Source organism: Pleurodeles waltl, chromosome 8, assembly GCF_031143425.1.
Source record: "Pleurodeles waltl isolate 20211129_DDA chromosome 8, aPleWal1.hap1.20221129, whole genome shotgun sequence".
NCBI lineage: Eukaryota > Metazoa > Chordata > Amphibia > Caudata > Salamandridae > Pleurodeles > Pleurodeles waltl.
In genome coordinates, this window is record NC_090447.1 from 1,542,587,092 (window position 1) to 1,542,606,717 (window position 19,626).

General features: G+C 46.4%; 1 protein-coding gene across 1 annotated transcript in view; it reads right to left on the reverse strand.

Annotated features, from left to right (window-relative positions):
* The window catches only part of WDR3 (WD repeat domain 3), a 188,218-nt gene that overhangs the window by 154,868 nt on the left and 13,724 nt on the right, over positions 1-19,626 (reverse strand). The window contains exons 5-12 of the mRNA XM_069203010.1: positions 17,139-17,234; positions 16,213-16,305; positions 16,004-16,105; positions 15,742-15,839; positions 14,566-14,673; positions 11,994-12,224; positions 11,510-11,603; positions 10,678-10,779 (exon numbers count right to left, since the gene is read on the reverse strand). Coding sequence (XP_069059111.1) covers positions 10,678-10,779; positions 11,510-11,603; positions 11,994-12,224; positions 14,566-14,673; positions 15,742-15,839; positions 16,004-16,105; positions 16,213-16,305; positions 17,139-17,234 — 924 coding nt within the window. The remainder of the gene's footprint in view (positions 1-10,677; positions 10,780-11,509; positions 11,604-11,993; positions 12,225-14,565; positions 14,674-15,741; positions 15,840-16,003; positions 16,106-16,212; positions 16,306-17,138; positions 17,235-19,626) is intronic.

Here is a 19,626-nt window from a genome sequence, read left to right on the forward strand (position 1 = left end):
GAGCTTCTTGTTCCAATGAGATCCTCTCTGCGTTCAATTTTTCTTTTTAAGTAGATAAGAATCTCTCATAATCATTCCTCTAATGACAGCCTTGCCTGCACCCCATAATACGCTTGCATCTGTGACGGAATCTTTATTCTCATCTAGAAACTGATCCACGTGTTGACATAGATCTAGTTTAGCTTGTGGTGTTTTATACATTGAAGTATTAAATCTCCAGTGAGTTCTAGGTGATTGAGTAAGTCCAATATTGATGTGCAGATCTATTAAATCATGATCAGATATACTACAAGGAGTAATTCCTGCATGTGAAATTGACTGTATCAATGTTGGTGATGTTAAAAAATAATCTATTCTAGAACGAATGGAGTGTGCACTGGATGTAAAAGTATAGTCTCTGTCATGCGGATGCAGTAAACGCCAAGGTTCTTGTAGAGCAAAGTCATCCATAAGATCTTTTAGGATATATCTGTCGGTGGAATGATGGGTATCTGGTTTACCAGATTTGTCAATAAATGGGTCTATTGTAACATTCCAGTCTCCACCAATCAGTACTTTGGTGGGTCCAAAAGATGAAAGTTATCTAGTAATTTTTGAAATAAATATCGTTTTGGAATCAGGAGGTGCATATATTGACCCTATAATCATATGGCAGTTTCTGACACGTATTTTAACGAATGCATATCTGCCTTCATCATCTGTCCTGGTTTGTAAGATTTTATATGGTAGGTTTTTATTGAAAAGGATAGCCACTCCACATTTCCGGATGGGTGTGGCGGTATTCATAGGATTTTTATGAATTATATTGGCGTGTATTACTTGACCTATCCATTCTCTCTGCAGTTTCTCACTTTCTGATTCAGTAAGATGTGTTTCTTGTAATAAAGCAATATCTGGTTTTTGTTGGCCAAGGTAACTAATTTTTTTTTTTCTCTTAATAAAGTGTGTCAAACCGTTAACATTTAAAGATACAACATTCAGAGGTTTTAACTTGTTAGAAGACATATTATAGCGATATCAAAAAATATTAAAAAAAACAAAAATAGAAATATATAATGCCAATCTATGAAAGTGGATAAAAGAAGTATAAAAGTTGAGAGAAAAGAATATGAGGAGAGAAATTTTTTTTTAGAATATTAGGATTATAGTTATGTAATTATATGAGATTTGAATCTTTAACCTAATATGGATTCGTTGAAAATGTAGTAACAGGAAAGTATCATTTATCAGAAGAGTTGTTTATTACTGAACTGTCCAACTTAATAGATAAGACAGTATGTACACTGAGTGATTGAACTTTCATCAGGGGATAGAAGCCTGGAAGCTGTGAAAGGAAGATAGAGAAGAGGAAAAAAGGAGAGGGAACACTGTTGTTAGGACACAGAGTATATTTTCCTGCGTCATAGATATAGCAAATCACCCCTCTAGGATTAATATACTGAACTTTACTCATGGTTTGATGGGAGATCTGGATTTGTCTCTTGGGTGATTTTTTTTCCATGCCTTAAATTTACCACCATGTGTCCACTGTCGCTGCACAGGTATCCATTCGCCTTGATCTGTATCCTCTGCAGAGATAGAAGGTGTGGGTTCTATAATGTCTGTATTTGAGGTAGATTTGTGTTCCATTTCAGTGTTTTTATCATCAAGGTCATTCAAAAAGGATTCTAGATCGTGAGGGTCAAAATATTCTTTAGTTTTCCCTTGAAAAGTCACAATCATGGTGGCAGGTTCCAAAAGGCCATATTTGATCTCTTTTCTTTAACCTAGTACGTAAATTTAGAAAATTGTTTCCTTTTGAAATTTGTAGGTGCAGAAAAATCTGCTGTAATTATTATCTGGGATGAGTCATATTCATAAGGACCATGTTTTTTGGCGGCCATTATGATTTAACGAGCCTGTTGATGATGTAAACAGCATGCCAAAACATGTCTAGGTCTCGTAGATGATGTGATTCCACGTGAACGTACACAGTGGGCTCTTTGAAAATCAAGTGGCTGTGAAAAGGTAATTTTCGTTAAGGTCGGAAGAAAAGTGGTCAAGAAGTCCAAAATATTGTCCTTTTCTATTTGTTCCGGAAGGCCAATGATACGTAGATTATTCCTTCTGCTTCGGTCTTCTAACTCTATCACTTTTTGTTGCAGGTATCCAATATCTTGACTATTGTCAGGTATCTTGTCGATGAGGTTTTCAACAGCCGAGAGGCGAGCATCCGTTGATTGCATATTAATCTGGAATTTTACAACTTCATTCCTCAGTCCTTGGACTTCCATGGTATTAGTGTATACTGTGTGTTCCAAAGAGGAAATGGACGATCTTATGGCTAGAAGTTCTTTCAGGATAGCATCCATATTCGTTGTAGATGCAGCAGCGGATTCAGCCATTATGTGCTGTGAGTTTGCAATCTCTGGTACAGTTGGTAAGGCTGCGCTATATGATAGTTGACACACAACTTTAGGATCTGACATGTATGGTATCTATTACGTTCCAGAAACTTATTTATGATTGGTATCAAAGTTGCCTTGAAAAGGTAAAGCCCACTGTGTAGTGTCTTCAATGAGAAAAGAGAGCAAGATTTTTCCAGATTTAGTTTGTAAATTCAATATGAGTTGTACTTTTGATGTGTAGCCCCATATATTTGACGAAGCATTACTGCTGGGAAGAGAGAAAAAAAAATACGAGGTTGCTTGGGCAACGCTTTGTGTCACGTTTGAATAAAGAACCGATATATCATTTGTTGATAACGAGTCTGGAGTGGATTTTATTTTTGCAAAGTTTAATCGTCATGTAGATTTTATTATTTACTACACTACAGTAGTATTGTTTAAGTTGTAGAAACTGAACAAGCAACTTTGTTGATTTTTAATGCAGTCTTAGTACGCTATTTCTCTGGAGAAAAGATCAATGAAGGAAAAAAAAAAATGTGGGAAAAACTGAATCCTTTATACAATCACCCAAGTAGATGTCGACTGCAGATGTTGAAATTAAGAAGAGCACTTATATTCAATGTCCGAATATTTTAGTAACCTTCCAGGGTGAGAGAGAAAGTCTCAGGTATATAAGTCCACGTTATTCGTTTCGTTTTTATAAGCTTTAAATTACAGGGAGTGCAGAATTATTAGGCAAATGAGTATTTTGACCACATCATCCTCTTTATGCATGTTGTCTTACTCCAAGCTGTATAGGCTCGAAAGCCTACTACCAATTAAGCATATTAGGTGATGTGCATCTCTGTAATGAGAAGGGGTGTGGTCTAATGACATCAACACCCTATATCAGGTGTGCATAATTATTAGGCAACTTCCTTTCCTTTGGCAAAATGGGTCAAAAGAAGGACTTGACAGGCTCAGAAAAGTCAAAAATAGTGAGATGTCTTGCAGAGGGATGCAGCACTCTTAAAATTGCAAAGCTTCTGAAGCGTGATCATCGAACAATCAAGCGTTTCATTCAAAATAGTCAACAGGGTCGCAAGAAGCGTGTGGAAAAACCAAGGCGCAAAATAACTGCCCATGAACTGAGAAAAGTCAAGCGTGCAGCTGCCACGATGCCACTTGCCACCAGTTTGGCCATATTTCAGAGCTGCAACATCACTGGAGTGCCCAAAAGCACAAGGTGTGCAATACTCAGAGACATGGCCAAGGTAAGAAAGGCTGAAAGACGACCACCACTGAACAAGACACACAAGCTGAAATGTCAAGACTGGGCCAAGAAATATCTCAAGACTGATTTTTCTAAGGTTTTATGGACTGATGAAATGAGAGTGAGTCTTGATGGGCCAGATGGATGGGCCCGTGGCTGGATTGGTAAAGGGCAGAGAGCTCCAGTCCGACTCAGACGCCAGCAAGGTGGAGGTGGAGTACTGGTTTGGGCTGGTATCATCAAAGATGAGCTTGTGGGGCCTTTTCGGGTTGAGGATGGAGTCAAGCTCAACTCCCAGTCCTACTGCCAGTTCCTGGAAGACACCTTCTTCAAGCAGTGGTACAGGAAGAAGTCTGCATCCTTCAAGAAAAACATGATTTTCATGCAGGGCAATGCTCCATCACACGCGTCCAAGTACTCCACAGCGTGGCTGGCAAGAAAGGGTATAAAAGAAGGAAATCTAATGACATGGCCTCCTTGTTCACCTGATCTGAACCCCATTGAGAACCTGTGGTCCATCATCAAATGTGAGATTTACAAGGAGGGAAAACAGTACACCTCTCTGAACAGTGTATGGGAGGCTGTGGTTGCTGCTGCACGCAATGTTGATGGTGAACAGATCAAAACACTGACAGAATCCATGGATGGCAGGCTTTTAAGTGTCCTTGCAAAGAAAGGTGGCTATATTGGTCACTGATTTGTTTTTGTTTTGTTTTTGAATGTCAGAAATGTATATTTGTGAATGTTGAGATGTTATATTGGTTTCACTGGTAATAATAAATAATTGAAATGGGTATATATTTTTTTTTTGTTAAGTTGCCTAATAATTATGCACAGTAATAGTCACCTGCACACACAGATATCCCCCTAACATAGCTAAAACTAAAAACAAACTAAAAACTACTTCCAAAAATATTCAGCTTTGATATTAATGAGTTTTTTGGGTTCATTGAGAACATGGTGGTTGTTCAATAATAAAATTAATCCTCAAAAATACAACTTGCCTAATAATTCTGCACTCCCTGTATATCTTTTCCCCTTGTTCCTTCGTTTCGATCCTCATCTCCTTTTTTTTTTTTCCCCCCCTTTTCCTTTTTTAAAAAAAAAAACGTGAAGTGGTATTATCATACAAATAAACAAGTTCAGAGTGTGTGCTTCTTAACCCCTTCTGTGCCCAGGACGTAATGGTTACGTCCTGAGGCACAGTGCTGCTGTGCCCAGGACGTAACCATTACGTCCTGTGCACAGAGCCAAGAGCTAGCGCTCCCTCTGTGGGGTTCCCCCCCACACCCCCAAGTCAGGGATGGAAGGGAAAGCCCTGCCCCTCCCACCCCCGACCCCCCCAACCCCCCCTGTGACGTCAGCGCGCGAGCGCGCGCTGATTAGTCACAGGGTCTCCCCCAGCTCGATTGAAAGAGAAATGCTTTTGCATTTCTCTTTCAATCCCATGGGGGAGGCCCCGAGAGGCTTCAAAGGGAAGGAAATGTATTTCCTTCCCTTTGAAGTCTCTCACAGGTTTCAAAAGCCGGATTGCTTGCAATCCGGCTTTTGAAACCCCACTAGACACCAGGGATTTTTTTTGTCTATGAAATTGGCAAAAGGGAGCGACCCCTTGGGCAAGGGTCGCTCCCAGGGGGGGCAAATTTTTTTTGTGTGGTTTTTTTTTTTTTTTAGAGATGGGGAGCGACCCATCAGACAAGGGTCGCTCCCCTGGGGGGCAAACTGTATTTAGAGCATTTCTGCCCCCCTTGGGGGCAGATTGGTCGATTTTAGGTCAATCTGCCCCCAAGGGGGCAGAAACCACTAGGCACCGGGGATTTGTTTTTTGGCGCCAATGTCACGCAGGGGGAGCGACCCCGTAGGCAAGGGTCGCTCCTGGGCAGGGGGGGTTTGGGGGGTCAAATTTATTTTAGGGCATTTCCCTAAATTTCCCCCCCCCCCCCCCCCCCCCCCCGGGGCCGGCTGAGCTAGAGGTCAAAATCCACAGGTAGGCACTTTGCAAAAAACACCTCCGTTTTCTGTGAAAAAATATGTTGTGTCCACGTTGTGTTTTGGGCCATTTCCTTTCGTGGGCGCTAGGCCTACCCACACACGTGAGGTACCATTTTTATGGAGAGACTTAGGGGGAACGCTGGGTGGAAGGAAATTTGTGGCTCCTCTCAGATTCCAGAACTTTCTGTCACTGAAATGAGAGGAAAAAGTGTTTTTGGGCCAAATTTTGATGTTTGCAAAGGATTCTGGGTAACAGAACCTGGTCAGAGCCCCGCAAATCACCCCATCTTGGATTCCCCTAGGTCTCTAGTTTTCAGAAATGCACAGGTTTGGTACGTTTCCCTAGGTGGCTGCTGAGCTACAGGCCAAAATCTACAGGTAGGCACTTTGCAAAAAACACCTCTGTTTTCCTTAAAAAATTTGGCTGTGTCCACGTTGCGCTTTGGGGCGTTTCCTGTCGCGGGCGCTAGGCCTACCCACACAAGTGAGGTATCATTTTTATCGGGAGACGTGGGGGAACGCTGGGTGGAAGGAATTTTGTGGCTCCTCTCAGATTCCAGAACTTTCTGCCACAGAAATGTGAGGAACATGTGTTTTTTTAGCCAAATTGTGAGGTTTACAAAGGATTCTGGGTAACAGAACCTGGTCCGAGCCACACAAGTCACCCCATCTTGGATTCCCCTAGGTCTCTAGTTTTCAGAAATGCACAGGTTTGGTAGGTTTCCCTAGGTGGCGGCTGAGCTACAGGCCAAAATCTACAGGTAGGCACTTTGCAAAAAACACCTCTGTTTTCCTTCAAAAATTTGGCTGTGTGCACGTTGCGCTTTGGGGCGTTTCCTGTCGCGGGCGCTAGGCCTTCCCACACAAGTGAGGTATCATTTTCATCGGGAGACGTGGGGGAACGCTGGGTGGAAGGAAATTTGTGGCTCCTCTCAGATTCCAGAACTTTCTGCCACAGAAATGTGAGGAACATGTGTTTTTTTAGCCAAATTTTGAGGTTTGCAAAGGATTCTGGGTAACAGATCCTGGTCCAAGCCACACAAGTCACCCCATCTTGGATTCCCCTAGGTCTCTAGTTTTCAGAAATGCACAGGTTTGGTAGGTTTCCCTAGGTGGCGGCTGAGCTACAGGCCAAAATCTACAGGTAGGCACTTTGCAGAAAACACCTCTGTTTTCCTTCAAAAATTTGTCTGTGTCCACGTTGCGCTTTGGGGCGTTTCCTGTCGCGGGCGCTAGGCCTACCCACACAAGTGAGGTATCATTTTTATCGGAAGACGTGGGGGAACGCTGGGTGGAAGGAATTTTGTGGCTCCTCTCAGATTCCAGAACTTTCTGCCACAGAAATGTGAGGAACATGTGTTTTTTTAGCCAAATTTTGAGGTTTACAAAGGATTCTGGGTAACAGAACCTGGTCCGAGCCACACAAGTCACCCCATCTTGGATTCCCCTAGGTCTCTAGTTTTCAGAAATGCACAGGTTTGGTAGGTTTCCCTAGGTGGCGGCTGAGCTACAGGCCAAAATCTACAGGTAGGCACTTTGCAAAAAACACCTCTGTTTTCCTTCAAAAATTTGGCTGTGTGCACGTTGCGCTTTGGGGCGTTTCCTGTCGCGGGCGCTAGGCCTTCCCACACAAGTGAGGTATCATTTTCATCGGGAGACGTGGGGGAACGCTGGGTGGAAGGAAATTTGTGGCTCCTCTCAGATTCCAGAACTTTCTGCCACAGAAATGTGAGGAACATGTGTTTTTTTAGCCAAATTTTGAGGTTTGCAAAGGATTCTGGGTAACAGATCCTGGTCCAAGCCACACAAGTCACCCCTTCTTGGATTCCCCTAGGTCTCTAGTTTTCAGAAATGCACAGGTTTGGTAGGTTTCCCTAGGTGGCGGCTGAGCTACAGGCCAAAATCTACAGGTAGGCACTTTGCAGAAAACACCTCTGTTTTCCTTCAAAAATTTGGCTGTGTGCACGTTGCGCTTTGGGGCGTTTTCTGTCGCGGGCGCTAGGCCTTCCCACACAAGTGAGTTATCATTTTCATCGGGAGACGTGGGGGGAACGCTGGGTGGAAGGAAATTTGTGGCTCCTCTCAGATTCCAGAACTTTCTGCCACAGAAATGTGAGGAACATGTGTTTTTTTAGCCACATTGAGGTTTGCAAAGGATTCTGGGTAACAGAACCTGGTCCGAGCCACACAAGTCACCCCATCTTGGATTCCCCTAGGTCTCTAGTTTTCAGAAATGCACAGGTTTGGTAGGTTTCCCTAGGTGGCGGCTGAGCTAGAGGCCAAAATCTACAGGTAGTCACTTTGATAAAAACAGCTCTGTTTTCTGTGATGTGTCCACGTTGTGGTTTGGGGCATATCCTGTCGCGGGCGCTAGGCCTACCCACACAAGTGAGGTATCATTTTTATCGGGAGACTTGGGGGAACATAGAATAGCAAAACAAGTGTTATTGCCCCTTGTCTTTCTCTACATTTTTCCCATCCAAATTTAAGACAGTGTGTAAAAAAGACGTCTATTTGAGAAATGCCCTGTAATTCACATGCTAGTATGGGCACCCCGGAATTCAGAGATGTGCAAATAACCACTGTTTCTCAACACCTTATCTTGTGCCCATTTTGGAAATACAAAGGTTTTCTTGATAGCTATTTTTTACTCTTTATATTTCAGCAAATGAATTGCTGTATACCCGGCATAGAATGAAAACCCACTGCAGGGTGCAGGTCATTTATTGGCTCTGGGTACCTAGAGTTCTTGATGAACCTACAAGCCCTATATATCCCCGCAACCAGAAGAGTCCAGCAGATGTAACGGTATATTGCTTTCAAAAATCTGACATTGCAGGTAAAAGTTACAGAGTAAAACGTAGAGAAAAAGTGATGTTTTTTTCACCTCAATTTCAATATTTTTGTTTTTCAGTTGTTATTTTCTGTAGGAAACCCTTGTAGGATCTACACAAATTACCCCTTGCTGAATTCAGAATTTTGTCTACTTTTCAGAAATGTTGCGGTTTCTGGGATCCAGCGTTGGTTTCATGCCCATTTCTGTCACTGACTGGAAGGAGGCTGAAAGCACAAAAAATCGTAAAAATGGGGTATGTCCCAGTAAAATGCCAAAATTGTGTTGAAAAATTGGGTTTTCTGATTCAAGTCTGCCTGTTCCTGAAAGCTGGGAAGCTGGTGATTTTAGCACCGCAAACCCTTTGTTGATGCCCTTTTCAGGGGAAAAACCACAAGCCTTCTTCTGCAGCCCATTTTTCCAATTTTATTGAAAAAAACAAAATTTTCACTGTTTTTTGGCTAATTTCTTGGCCTCCTTCTGGGGAACCCACAAAGTCTGGGTACCTCTAGAATCCCTAGGATGTTGGAAAAAAAGGACGCAAATTTGGCGTGGGTAGCTTATGTGAACAAAAAGTTATGAGGGCCTAAGCGCGAACTGCTCCAAATAGCCAAAAAAAGGCTCGGCACAGGAGGGGGAAAAGGCCTGGCAGCGAAGGGGTTAATTATTTAACGATATCTGGTGCATCATGGTTGCATTATCCAAAAGTTATGGCTCGGAAAGTTACATTGCATGTCTGAATTTCCTTTTGTGACTTTCGATTTGAAGGGAGCGTCGTTCAAGTCCACATTTCCCCCTATTGTATACTGTGCACTGTATATTTTTTTAAAAATTGCATTATGGGGTTAGCGTGGAGTGCATGACCGATGATAGCTAGATGGCAAGCATTATTTGTTATTGAAGAATGCAAAGAAAGAAATACCGTTTTGTCTTGGTGCTCAGATTTCCTTATCTTTGTTTCCAAGGGAGCGTCAATAAACTCCACAGCAGTAAAGGCTGTGCATGCAGACTTCGATCAAAGTGAAGATAAGGCAAGTCTTATTTAAATTTTCCAGTTTCAGTAGTTTCCTGTGGGGTTCCGATGATCTATTTTTGCCTTTTTTATGTGGTTTGACGGGGAAAAAGCATGTTTAGTCCCCTTCCTTCTCTCCGTTCTGTCCGGCTCTAGAATTGAGCCGCCATCTTCCTCTGCACTTGGCTCCGCCCCCCGGCTGTAGGATTTTGATGCCGGTGAGTTGTGGACAGAGGAACTTACTAACTGCTTAAGTATCCCCTACACCGATGGGCAAGACTTTTACATGTTGGTTGGAGATATTTTTAACATTTCCAGCAGGTTAGAAGGCACATCTGGGCCATGAAAGACATCTTTGGATGTCCCCAGTAGTTACTGAGGTTAGCAAGTGACTTGAAATTGAATGCACGCAGATGTTCTGCCACAAATCATTTGGTTGTGTTTTGGGTTGTCTCACTGGTGACTTATCTAGGGTACAATAACTGCAGGATACATTTTACTTAATTATGCAAGGCAAACAAAGAACACAGCTCACACAACAGAAGGGAAAGAACACTATAAAGTGATACGGTAAGGGATATCGGAAATGGTCAAAGGGAAGGGTAAGGATAAAAGACAAACAGGAAAGTATAAGGCTACAGTGGGGGGGAGCACAGCAGCAAAACATAATTGAAAAAAAGTCTGCGCTGCCCCGGACTTTCCAAATGAAAGAGGTGTCAATGATGCCCTGGTAGGGAAGTTGCTGCCACGAGAAACAGTGTTCTGGTATTGTTATATCTCCTTTCAAAGATCAGTTTTCACTTTTCTTTGGATCTCAGTTTTGGGTCGCAGGTTCTTACACTTGCCCACGCAGTGCTGCATGTTTTTGTCCGACCCCTTCTCTCAGTGAGCTCCAGCGAAGGGAATTTCAGTGTAGATATGGGTGAATTTGCTTTCCTGTCTTCAGACTCATGCGTTCCTCCTGTGTGGTCTTCCAATCATTAATTCTGCTTAGGTTCTCAAAGCCCACGAGACAGTCTCACAAACTTTCACATACCAGAGTTAGCTCCTGTCTGCACTCTCCCAGCAGACAGACGAAGACTTCTGAAAGCCTGTAACATAACGCTAAACGCACCTTGCGCGCTGAAAATCTAACATGCTATCACCATGCTAACATTTTATAATCATTCAAGGCAAACAAAAAAAAAAGGTATCTGCGCACCTGATCTGGAGAAAGGGAGATAGACCAAATGGCTCCATCGTGAGCTGCCACCGCCTCCAGCAGGTTCCCAGACGCCAGGTCAAAGATCTGCAGCTGTCCTGACTGAAGGGGAGATGAAAAAGGAGACTGAGCATAGACACTGTGCCAAACATTCATATCCTGGACTCTTCCGGCCCTGCCCCCTAACCCTGCCATCCTTATTCTGGTATCTGCCAGATCAAGGTGCTGGACTCCTTACATTCCTCAGCGTGCATGGGGTCGTTTCCAAGTATACGCCTTTGACACCTGGGTGGCTCTTCAGTGCCATGTGTCAAGGTCCTCTACAAGAGACACATTCCAGGAGGTCCAATGACTGCCTGCTGTTAATACCACAAGCAGAAGCTCCAAGGAATCCATGGTGTGGCCACTGATGAGGGCCACTGTCACGTTGGTACTCTGAGGTCGCGCAGCTGCTCTCACACAATAAGACAGAGACTGACCCTTGCTTCTGTCAATGTGTTTTACAGGACATATGAAGAGCTCCCTCGCAGCCATTTGGCCAAATATGTCTTCTAGTAAGGCCACTTCCTCATGACAGACCACTGAGGCTCTTAGCTTTGCATGTGTTAAAGTATTTCCACCACACACAGGAATGGTGCACAGTCAGCTTCGGCAGTGGTGGCTTCCCCATACATGATACAACAAATGCCATCAAGTTAGGGCAACAGCAGACAATGCAGTTTTTGCAACATAAATTTTTGCATTTTAATGACTGCCTGAAGATCAAGTACGTCTTGAGTCAGTCTGTAAGATAATCTATGATAACGGAAAAAAAAGCTTCAGAAGAGATTACCTTGGACCCCACGATGACCTGCCTGTCCCCGGGCACAAAGAGCGAGCAGAGAGCATACTCGCAGGGCATTGTTCGGATGCACTGCAATGTGGACCTGTGAGAAGACAGAAGCATGAGTTGTGTCAACCTTTCTAACAGGTGTGATGCAGGTCAGGATGAAGAGAGAGAGAGAGTGTGAGTGTGAGAGTGTGTGTGTGTTCAGTAGTAGTGGGTATTGAACGCTGGGCACAGACTGAAGGCATAGAGAGGGCTACATAAAAACCTACAGCAGGCACATGCGCACGATGCCAAGCTCATGCCGGGATGCCCAGGTATACCTTCTACAAGCACCAAGAGGTTAAAAACCCTATGTGACTTGAGACAGATTGTGCAACGCCACTAGGTCTCAAGAAAGAACTGCCCCAAGAAAGCCTTCCAAGAAGTAGCTGATGCACCCAAACTCAAACACCCCCAGGGGCAGATCAGTGAAAGAGGAGCATCAAACCTGTTCCAGATCTTCACGGACTCTGCAGAGGCTGAAAGGATGGCGATGTTGTCGGAGCTGAAGGCCAGTGTGCGGACATCGCTGCGGTGACCTGCCAGCGTCACCTGGGCCACCCGGGAGCACTCGGGGGCCTTGGCCGACAGACTGATGTTGTACACTTCCAGGCAGTTGTTCTGAAGCAGCAGCACAGCCTTCACATCCCCCTTGGCGCACATGATTAAGTCAAAGGATCTGTGTGGGAGAGATACACATGTGGGAAGATTCATGGAGAGCCATTGTCATTAGAGGAAGAAACACTGGGGCAATCAGGGCTAGAGCACTGTGGACAAAAACAAGGGTAGCATGCAGGACCCCAGGGGCTCCAAATTCCACCCGACCTCTGTGGGAGACATCTCCTCGAATGGGAGAAGCCTTCACACCCCTCATCAGTAATGACGACGTACAACATGCAAACTGCATCACCGCAATGTTTCATGGACAAGTGACTGCGACAGAACGAGAAACAAGGCAGAGTCGTGCTGTGTTGGCAGTGACGGGGGAACAGGACAAGCGGTGGGTGAGAAAAGGCAGAGTCTTCTCGGTAGAAAAGTGAGGGGAGAGGAGATGTGGTTGGGGACAAAGAACAGGGGAGCACTTCCCAGGCGAAAAATCAGGGTGATGGGGTTTGGGTCAGTGTAAGGAGGGTGGCACCTCAGGGGTACAGTGAGGGGAGGCGAGGAAGCCTTCCAAGGCTAGCTGGGTTACAAGGCCTTCTCATCACTTACTCCTCTGGCCTGAACAGGTACTCAGAAGGTTCTGCTCGTCACCGAGCGAGCAAAGCATAGCATGAAGGAACAAGGAGTCATGAACATTGCAACCATCTGCAATCCACAGGAACCATCAGAAAGCAAGCACCATCTCCCTTGGGTGCCCCAAAAAAGGACAGACACAAGAATGACACATTCTCAAATAGGTTAGGTTTAATCTACGACCAGCAGCAGTAGTTTTCCACCTTAGGATCCTTTTAACAGTAGACGTAAGGGCTCCTTGGAGCACATCACCAACGGAGGAGCCAGAAACACTATGGCTCTGCTTAGGGGAGCCCTGAAAAGCCACAATGTACATCTCCTGTCCCAGGCTCATCCACCCCAGTGTGCTCCATCATCACCGCTAGCAGGCCAAGCAAGGCACTGTTCACCCTTCACCACCCTCTGATCATGAACAGACTCTCTCAGGCTCATGCACCCCAGTGTCCTCCAACATCACCGCTAGCAGGCCAAGCAAGGCACTGTTCACCCTTCACCACCCTCTGATCATGCTCAGACCCATGCGCGGACACGTGTGTATGTTACATGATACCCAAAGCACACTGCACAGCTGGACCCCTGACCAAATTCTGCACACGAGAACCTACAGCACATGCGTAACGGTGCAGTCACAGTCTTGGACACCTCTGTACACTCTTCACCCTCTGGTGTGTACATCGAGTCATGATCTACATGGCATCACTGGCGTCATGGAGACACACATGTGAACTTGGTGAAAAGAGGGATGCTGTGTACATACAAAGCACCAAGGAGCAGTTGAGGGAGACGCAAAGGGGGAGGAAATGCATCAGACGTACTGGTGAGCAGCACAAGGATCAGTACATGTACTGGTGAGCAGCGCACACAAGGATGAGTACATGTACTGGTGAGCAGCACACACAAGGATGAGTAACACGTACTGGTGAGCAGTGTGCATAAATAGGAGTACACATACTGGAGAGCACTGCAAACGGGGGGCAGTACATGTACGGGTAAGTAGTGCACACAAGAGTGAGTACATACACTGGTGAACAGTGCACAATGGGAGGCTTTGTTGAACCCTGTGCATTCCTGTAAACCGGGCTGCAGACACAGGAGGGAGCCCCATGTGTAACTGTCATTGAGGGGCGTGGGACTGCGGGCGACTGCTAATACTGACCCATGTCTACGTCACATACAATCCAGGGTACGTAATGCCTCCGATTGTCACAGGTTCCCACAGAGATGGAAATGTGGCTTTAAAGAAAGTTTTAGAACAAAGGGACCTCGACACAGGTTGAAGTATCAACTTCAGCAAATTATTTCTTGTATTTCCTAATTGTCTTATAAGACAGAGGGTCCAAAGGCAATTCTGTTGTCTGTGTGAACTACCAAAACACACTAAATGATAAGCATTATTCACCAAGAGGCGCATATTCGCACTAAGCCTCCTTTACAGGGTCTTCTACAAAGAGGTTAATTTAACCATCTCCACATAAAGAGCCTTGCGGCCACCTCAGCACTTCCTGTTCAGCCACCTGAGGAACTAGCCTCAGCCCAGCTAAAACGTACTATTTAATTATTTGTCCATTTATATTCTTAGCCCCCACTCTCCTCCCCCCGAGCTGGCCAGTGTTAAATATAATCCTTCAGTAACAAATGATCTCTCTGAACTAATTAAGACAATCAGCCATATCAGTGACATGGCTTCCCAGACAGCATCCCTCGTTCTTGTAACCTGCTGGATGTAAGGTTTCAGACACCAGGCTTCATGTAGAAGGAAGGATCCCAGGGCTCTCGTCTCTTACTTGATTTTTGATGAGGCTTTGATATTGAGGAGTCGCGGGATCTGGTCCTGGAGCGTGCTTTGGACTGTGATCTCTCCATCCTCATCTTCCTCGTCGGGCGCCTTCTGCCTGGGGATGTGAAAGGCGAATTGTTACCAGAGATGTGATTCAGACATTCACTAGCGGACAATGGACAGGAGCCGTGCATAGCAGGTCACGGAGTTTGAGGTCACCCATAGAACAAGCTAGAGTCCAACCTAGGAACACACAGGTCCCAGGGGACCCTCGTCGGATCCAGGGGACCGGAGGGTGACCATCCGCAGGAGCTTTTACTGCAGAGATCGTTTATTGGCATTTCTCAAGAAAGCAGGTTATTCTCTCGCAGTGCATCTTTAAACTGATAAATATTAACAATTAATGGGTGGGACACAGTGCTCAATAAAGAGAAGACTAATATTAATGGTGACAGCAAGAACATTATCAAGAAATTCAAATTAAATGAGAAGCCAACGAGAATTGACCAATAAGTTCTATATTGCGGATTGCACGTCCAGGATCATTCAGGCTGCGGTTTATGCAATAAATGCTCCCTGCAGCCTCATCACAAGAGGAACTCAGGGTCCAGAGGGGCAGACAGCCAAACAGGTAGAGATGAGCCTCAGAGTGCAGCACAGACATCGGAACATGAAAATACAGACACAAAAGACACAAAAAAGGACCTGGGCTGAGCTTTACAGACGGGTCTGTTCTAACTGCAAGTGTCTTACAAGATGCAGGTATCATTCATTAACTGAGCACAGACGGGCAGGGGAAGGAACACCAAGCACTCGCTCTCACTCAAACTGTCTGGAGTCATCTGTGAAAGGAGGGGTCAAGCAGGGGGAGGAGGGCCACAAACCCAAAGGAGAGGCTGCACCCCATGTGGCCCCTGAAGGCTCGGGGAGCAAATATATTCACTGCAGGGACAAGTGTTTGAAGCTCGTGGCCACAGGTTTGAATGGTAGCGGCTCTGCCCAGCTTTTCATCTATCTGAGATCGATACAATAAGTAGCCAATAAGCTGGATGACCATATATGTGCTAACTGACAACAGCACCCAGGTACCAGACCAAAAAGGCTTCGAGCAAGCAACAGACTTCACTGTGCGAGGCGCGACAAGGACGCGCTTCCTGACCAGACTTCTTCAGGACACACTTACTTGGCCTTTTTCTTTGCCCTCTTCATCTTCTTTTCCAACTTCTTGCTAATTTCATCCTCATGAAGGATGGAAAATACTTCGAGCACAGCATCGTTACCCTACAGGCAAACAAGAAGGTGCAAAGAATGAGAGCTGTGAAGACGGCATCAGCCACGATGCGCAAAACTGGCGAAGGATGAGCCGCGAGCAAGGACCCCACTCCCACCTGCACCAGGGACAAGGGTTCAAGGGACACCGCTTCATACAAGCACCCAGGACTCACATGGCAGGCCAGAACCCGGCCTGTGCGGTCTGTGCCAAGGCTGACCACTCGGTCTCTGCCCTCGCGGATGATGGTGCCCGCCTTCTGGCAGCTCAGGATTCGCTGAGTGGAAAAAAGGGAAAGGAGATTACGAACGGCCTTCAAAGGAGAGATCCTGGAGGCACTGCTGAGAAGGAAGGAGAAGTAAAGGTGAGAGGAGGGTGCGTTACCTCTTCAGGTCTCTCATCCGCTTCCTCTGCGTCGTCTTCGTCAGCGGACGGCCCTTTGGATTTCTTGATCTCAGGGGCAGCGGGGTCCCTTTGCTGCTCAGGAAGGAAATAAAAGATTTTAACATCAAACAAATTATGTGGCACAGAGCGCGGGGAGGAAAGTGAACAGGAGAGAATTGCCAGAACTACTTTTAAGCACAATTTTCTAAACCGATATACAAAAATGTCCTGGTTCACTCCAGTTATGTTTAGTTTTGTGCAGGACAAGAGGACACAGATGTACGTCTACCTTGTCTGGGGCAGGAGAGGACAGGTTTGTTCCAGTCAGACTGGGTTGCCATGTCATCGTCCCAGGAGGGCAGGGAAGTCCAGACCAGTCTCTCTGCTGTACAGGGAAGGACTCAGAGACCCCAGGCCCAGTGCTCAGGTGTTTAAACAATGTAATGCCTTGGATGGATGGGACGCCTGTCTCCTCCTCTGTAATTTAAGACAACGTACAGTGCTTGCCACGCGAAGCACCAGACCTCCTGTTTCCTCCACCTATACATTCACTTCCTGCATTAATTACAGAGTCACACACACTAGGAGAGCCCTGGGGCTGACATGCCGTGACGTATGGTATCACTTGCAGTGAGTACAGGTCTGAAGGGGTTTCACTCTACAGAGACTGGGCTGCGTCACCTACAAGTACTGAGTAAAAAGACCTTTTGTACAACATCACTGATCTCTATGCTCTGTGAACTGCATCTAGATTTCTTTCTACTTCAGAAAGACAGCACTGGTCTCTCCCTTACAACTACAGAATTACACAACCTGCTCAGAAAGGTGGTACAGCCGGAGACATTTACTGGCTATAAAGAGAAGAAAACCACCATGAGGCATATAGCTCACTGAGTCCAAAGACGAGCGTTTCGGCGCATCCTTACCTCTGATGGATATGTGATGTTCCACGCTCTGAGCTCGCTGTCTGCCGAGCCTGTGAGGATCCTGCTCTCATCAGACAACACAGCCAGTCCCCAGACCTGCCAGGAAGAAACACACCCACCGTCAGGGCCCACTCATCTGAAGAAATACAGTAACCATGGAGGACACAAGCAAACCCAACCTGAAGAAACAGTCACAAAGGGACATCCAAGCAAACACAACCTGAAGAACCACACCCATTGTAGGAAGTTGGCTCTGTATGCACTATTTCAAAGTAAGGAATAGTATGCACAGAGTCCAAGGGTTCCCCTTAGAGGTAAGATAGTGGCAAAAAGAGATAATTCTAATGCTCTATTTTGTGGTAGTGTGGTCGAGCAGTAGGCTTATCAAAGGAGTAGTGTTAAGCATTTGTACATACACAAGCAATAAATGAGGAACACACACTCAGACAATTCCAGGCCAATAGGCCACACAGAAAGTACACCCTCAGCAGCACGGGGACGGCCGGGTGCAGTGTGCAAACAAGCGTCGGGTTCTCAATAGGAATCAGTGGGAGACCAAGGGGTCTCTTCAGCGATGCAGGCAGGCAAGGGGGGGGGGGCTCCTCGTGATAGCCACCACCTGGGCGAGAGAGAGGGCCACCTAGGGGTCGCTCCTGCACTGGAGGTCAGATCCTTCAGGGCCTGGGGGCTGCGGGTGCAGAGTCTTTACCAGGCGTCGGATCTTTGAAGCAGGCAGTCGCGGTCAGGGGGAGCCTTGGGATTCCCTCAGCAGGCGTCGCTGTGGGGGATCAGGGGGGTCAACTCTGGCTACTCACGGTCTCGCAGTCGCCGGGGAGTCCTCCCTGAAGTGATTGTTCTCCACAAGTCGAGCCGGGGGCGTCGGGTGCAGTGTGTCAAGTCTCACGCTTCCAGCGGGAAACGCGAGTTGTTTCAAAGTTGCTTCTATGTTGCAAAGTTGCAGTCTTTGGTGAACAGAGCCGCTGTCCTCTGGAGTTCTTGGTCCTTCTAGATGCAGGGCAGTGCTTCAGAGGTCGCTGGTCCCTGTGGAAAGCGTCGCTGGAGCAGTGTCTTTAGAAATGGGGGAGACAGGCCGGTAGAGCTGGGGCCAAAGCAGTTGGTGTCTCCATCTTCTCTGCAGGGTTTTTCATCTCAGCAGTCCTCTTCTTCTTAGGTTTCAGGAATCTGAGTTCCTAGGTTCTGGGGAGCCCCTAAATACTGAATTTAGGGGTGTGTTTAGGTCTGGGGGGTTAGTAGCCAATGGCTACTAGCCCTGAGGGTGGCTACACCCTCTTTGTGCCTCCTCCCGGAATCCCAAATCCTATTGGGGGAATCCTCCATCTGCAAGATGGAGGATTTCCTAAAGTCAGAGTCACCTCAGCTCAGGACACCTTAGGGGCTGTCCTGACTGGCCAGTGACTCCTCCTTGTTTTTCTCATTATCTCCTCCGGCCTTGCCGCCAAAAGTGGGGCCGTGGCCGGAGGGGGCGGGCAACTCCACTAGCTGGAGTGCCCTGGGGTGCTGTAACAAAGGGGGTGAGCCTTTGAGGCTCACCGCCAGGTGTTACAGTTCCTGCAGGGGGAGGTGTGAAGCACCTCCACCCAGTACAGGCTTTGTTACTAGCCACAGAGTGACAAAGGCACTCTCCCCATGTGGCCAGCAACATGTCTGGTGTGTGGCAGGCTGTTAAAACCAGTCAGCCTACATGGGTAGTCGGTTAAGGTTTCAGGGGGCACCTCTAAGGTGCCCTCTGGGGTGTATGTTACAATAAAATGTACACTGACATCAGTGTGCATTTATTGTGCTGACAAGTTTGATACCAAACTTCACAGTTTTCAGTGTAGCCATTATGGTGCTGTGGAGTTTGTGCATGACAGACTCCCAGACCATATACTCTTATGGCTACCCTGCACTTACAATGTCTAAGGTTTTGCTAAGACACTGTAGGGGCATAGTGCTCATACACTTGTGCCCTCACCTATGGTATAGTGCACCCTGCCTTAGGGCTGTAAGGCCTGCTAGAGGGGTGACTTATCTATACTTCATAGGCAGTGTGAGGTTGGCATGGCACCCTGAGGGGAGTGCCATGATGACTTAGTTGTTTTGTCCTCACTAGCACACACAAGCTGGCAAGCAGTGTGTCTGTGCTGAGTGAGGGGTCCCCAGGGTGGGATAAGACATGCTGCATCCCTTAGAGACCTTCCCTGGCATCAGGGCCCTTGGTACCAGGGGTACCAGTTACAAGGGACTTACCTGGATGCCAGGGTGTGCCAATTGTGGAAACAAAAGTACAGGTTAGGGAAAGAACACTGGTGCTGGGGCCTGGTTAGCAGGCCTCAGCACACTTTCAGATCAAAACTTAGCATCAGCAAAGGCAAAAAGTCAGGGGATAACCATGCCAAGGAGGCATTTCCTTACACCCATCGTCAGGGTGCACACATCTGAAGAAGCACAGTTACCATGGAGGACACAAGCAAACCCAACCTGAAGA